This window comes from Parasteatoda tepidariorum, chromosome 4 (genome assembly GCF_982258835.1).
Source record: "Parasteatoda tepidariorum strain Cologne lab strain chromosome 4, Ptep-v5.0, whole genome shotgun sequence".
NCBI classification, from domain to species: domain Eukaryota; kingdom Metazoa; phylum Arthropoda; class Arachnida; order Araneae; family Theridiidae; genus Parasteatoda; species Parasteatoda tepidariorum.
Genome location: NC_141758.1, coordinates 94,498,464 through 94,502,639, shown reverse-complemented (window position 1 = coordinate 94,502,639; position 4,176 = coordinate 94,498,464). Strand labels below are relative to the sequence as shown.

General features: G+C 31.0%; 1 protein-coding gene across 1 annotated transcript; it reads left to right on the top strand.

The window, feature by feature from the left end:
• Positions 1 to 1,763: 1,763 nt before the first annotated feature.
• Positions 1,764 to 3,414, top strand: LOC147812032 (RNA exonuclease 1 homolog). The gene has a single exon (XM_087161719.1). It carries the CDS (start codon positions 1,847 to 1,849, stop codon positions 2,900 to 2,902), a length of 1,056 nt encoding a protein of 351 aa, XP_087017845.1. The 5' UTR covers positions 1,764 to 1,846; the 3' UTR covers positions 2,903 to 3,414.
• Positions 3,415 to 4,176: the final 762 nt, after the last annotated feature.

Sequence of the window (4,176 nt, the reverse complement as noted above, 5' to 3'; positions counted from 1 at the left end):
CGAGAGAAAAAAAAAGGCATTTTTATTCAGAGAAAGAACGCGTCTGACTGCGTAATTTAAATTATCGTCTACACTAATTAAATAACATATTTAAAGCGAGACTCTCAAAACATTAAGACTGAGTCTCTGATGTGAAATCACAGGTATTCAACGTTTTCCGGTTTTTATTTTTATTTATTGATTAATTTTGTGCCCTTTATGTAGCATTTTTAAATTGATGAATTAATGGGATGGAATACGATTTCCTCGGTTTATATAATGGCGTTTACTGAAAAGATTTTTCCTATTATTATAATTTTCATGATATTAATAGTAACTTCTTTTAATAATAATGACTTCTTACAATAAAATTTAAACAGCAATCCCTAGCAATTTCCTACAAAACCGTGATTGGTCTCAGACAAAAAAGAGTAAAAAGTGCATAAGCTGCAAAACGTTATTTTCTAGATAGCAATGTCAGAAGAGCAAAAAGGTAGAATTCTTTTAGTATATACCTATAAAAACAATACGCAGAAAACTCAATCGTAATAACTTTTGATTTAATGATCAAATTTTCATGTACTGGGATTCAAACTTAATGGTTTAGTTGGGTAATTTAAAAATGTTAAATTATTTATGCAAACAATATTTTAAGCTACGAAATCTGCAATTAAGTTACGAAAACAGCAGGTACAAAATCGTACACTTTCCTTGAATGAACATACCTTTCCTTCGGCGGATTTGGATTTTATTTTTTGCGTTTTTCACCATAGAGGCCTTTTAAAGCGAATTGTAATCTTTTGCAAGCAAATATAAAATTCGTTTATACAAAGATAATTCCATGTAAAAAATAATTTTTATTAATTATATATAAATTTGAATTTTAAGGACTTAAAAATTCTTACACCAATTTAAAGAAAGTTATTTGAAATATTATAAAACAAAATTTGAACAAAATTGGTCAAATATTTCTTGATAAATTGAATTTTAAATGTGAAAAAAATCAATTTCTCAGGTTCGACTTCATTCATTCTTCTCCCTTATACAGAAAGATGGACTCTCTCTCATACTGTCTGAAGGTTATTAATTAGCAAAAAATGCTAGACACCCTTTCACTGCCATTTGTTGGAAAATTGATGTTTTTAGCCACAATTTTCCAGCAAGAAAAATGTTTTAATTTATGGCGTAAAATTTTGTGAGTGGTGGATATTGTATAACAGGTTGCTTGTGATCAATGACATACTTATTCTTTCCCTTAAGTTCAATCCCCAAGAAAACTTTGGGGTGGGGGCTATCCTCAGAAGGGTTTGTATACCAAAAAGGGTAGTTTCAGTCTGGGGCAGAATTGAGGGCTACCATCATTGCCTTCGGCATAATATTGATGCATTGTATCCACGGTATTGCTAAATACCCAGACCCTGATGGCAGAATTTTTTTATCTTCGTTTCCTATCCAGATAGAATAAGGACTGAATGCTCCCTGTAAATATGTGTTAGAATATCCACTTTCTTAACAAACATATTGGTTTCACAGTGGTTTCCTTTACGTTAAGCTATAGCACGAGAATAATCTGGCTTTATTTAAGTGGCACATATTGTACTGGTGTCAACGCTGCTAACGTAGCTTTCAATTTTTTAAGCATAATTTAATTTCCTTATCTACAAAGTTTTTCCATTTGTTAGATTTTTTTTCTATTGTACCGAATTATTCTGTTTGTTCGATAGTTGTTCTGTATAGCTATGATTTATTAATGAAAGTTTCATTTTTGAATCTTTTAGATCGAAGCGTAGCAACATCAACCCTCAAGGAGTTTGGAGACTTGAATCTACAAAAGGGGAAGATATATACCTATCTCGGTAAATATCTAATGGACTCGAAGTATTTTGACAAACTCACCCACGAGCTGACTAAGGGAGCCAAGATATCCGAACATGGAACAGCTGTTAGGAAATGCTACAGGTGCCGAAAAAGATTTGAGGTCACACCAGAGGGAAAATACACGGTGAACGAAAAATGTTACTACCACTCAGATAAAATAATTAAATGTCCTGGCCATCCATCCATCTTCAAGTGCTGTAAAAGACACGCTTCTTCGATTGGATGCAAAGTGTATCCGTTACACATTTGTGGAGATCCACTGCTCAAGCCGGAGATCAAAAGCACTGGTGAAAAGCGCCTTGCACACCAGCTTCGTGGAGTCTACTCATTAGATTGCGAGATGGTTTACACTGTAAAAGGATTGGAAGTTGCAAAAGTCGGTTTAGTTAATGAAGAAGGCTTCCCAATTTACGAGTCCTTCGTACAACCTGAAAATGAAATCCTTGATTATTGCACCAAATTTAGTGGCATAATGGCCGAAGATTTACTTGGAGTAACAACAACTCTTCGTGATGTACAAAGTTTCCTAGGTAACCTGCTTCACAGCGAATGCATATTAATCGGACATGGACTTGAAGGAGACCTCCGATGTCTAAGACTGACTCACAGTAAAATAGTCGACACATCTGTTGTTTTTGCAAGGAGTGATGGCTCTAAGCCAAAGCTTAGAGACCTAGCCTACGAAAAACTAAAGCTTGTGGTGCAAAATGACATTGGTGGGCATGATTGCATCGAAGATGCAAGAACTTGCATGGCTTTGATGTTGAATAAAATTAAGGAAGACAAAGTTACCCAAACTGAATCACAAAAAAATACTGTAACTAATGAATGTCGAAAGTTTAATATCCCGACTCAGTGTATAGATATGGCATTTCTATCTGCCCAGGGCATTAGCCAGGAGGAGTTACACACCAGAATATGGCCTTTTTTTGAAACATCACATCAGCCTGAGTATCACATAGTTGAACAGAAAGGTAGTTTTAAAAAGGTGTGTTATATTTGCACAAATCTACAATTTGGACATGAGTCTTACTGCTACGCTTAAATTTTAAGTTCTTAATTACGAACGGTATACAGTCATGTTCATGTGAATCGAAATAAGGATAATTCAGACTTGGCTGTTACATGTTGGCTTATTAATTCACTGTGAGTAGATTTGTATGAATGGATCAACCATATTAATTTTTTGTTTTAAAATTTAGTTCATTAAATTAGTTATTTAAATTCATTTAAATTATTTCTTTTAAAATTTTCTTCTTATTAGTTAAAATTCATTTAAATTAGTTATTAAAAATTTAGGAAAGCGATTCAGTTTTTTATCTGTATATTTTGAATGATTTCTTGAGTTATGAAAGAGAATTGTAATTGTAATGTTCTGAAGTTATGTGCTGTTTTAAGTGAATTGGTGTATTTTCTTCTATTGATATCATTTGTAAATATTTGCGTATTGCTGTATTTTTTAATGTTTTGTGATTGTTATTGTGACCTGAAAAATTTTTCCTTTTTTGGTATAATTTTTTCCTTTTTAAGCAAATTGCTGTATTTTTTCTATTGACATCATTTGTAAATATTTGTATATAAATTTTTTTTTTTTTTTAATTTTAAATATTTTATGATTATAACTGTAAACTGCAAAATCTTAACTTTTTGGTTCAATTTTTTCTGTTTTAAGCAAATCGCTGTATTTTTTCTAGTGACATCATTTGTAAATATATTCATATTAAATACATTTTTTAATTTTTAATATTTGTCATTATTACTATAAACTGCGATATCTTTACTTTTTTGTATAATTTTTTTTTTCAGAAATGTCCTTTTTTTTAATCTTTTGTTGTAAGTGTAGTGTACACTGTGAACAGGAACTTTTACTACTATTTTTTTTACTTTTATTTATTAACACTGTGAGCAGGAACTTTTTTGACACTATGACAAGTTCCAGAACGAAACCGTGAATTGAACATGTTTCATGTCTTCTATTTGGTTTAGAAACATGACAAGGTGCTAAAAATTTTAAAAATCTGACAAAATTTTAAAAGTTCACGACAGTTGCAATTTTTTTTAAAGAAACATTTTTTCTTTTTAAACGAAAACAACAGGTTGACTTGCAACTCGAATGCACATCCAAATGATTTTAGTTTAAGTTATGGAGTAAAAAGTAAGATATTTTTAAAGGGATAAAAAATGTTCACAAAAATCTTTCAGGTATAATTAATTTAATTCAAAGTAAGACTGATCAGTATTTGATTATAATTAACTGATCAATGATATTAATTTCAAAGTATGGTATTGAGTAATTCTTAATCAAAATGTTTTCAAAAG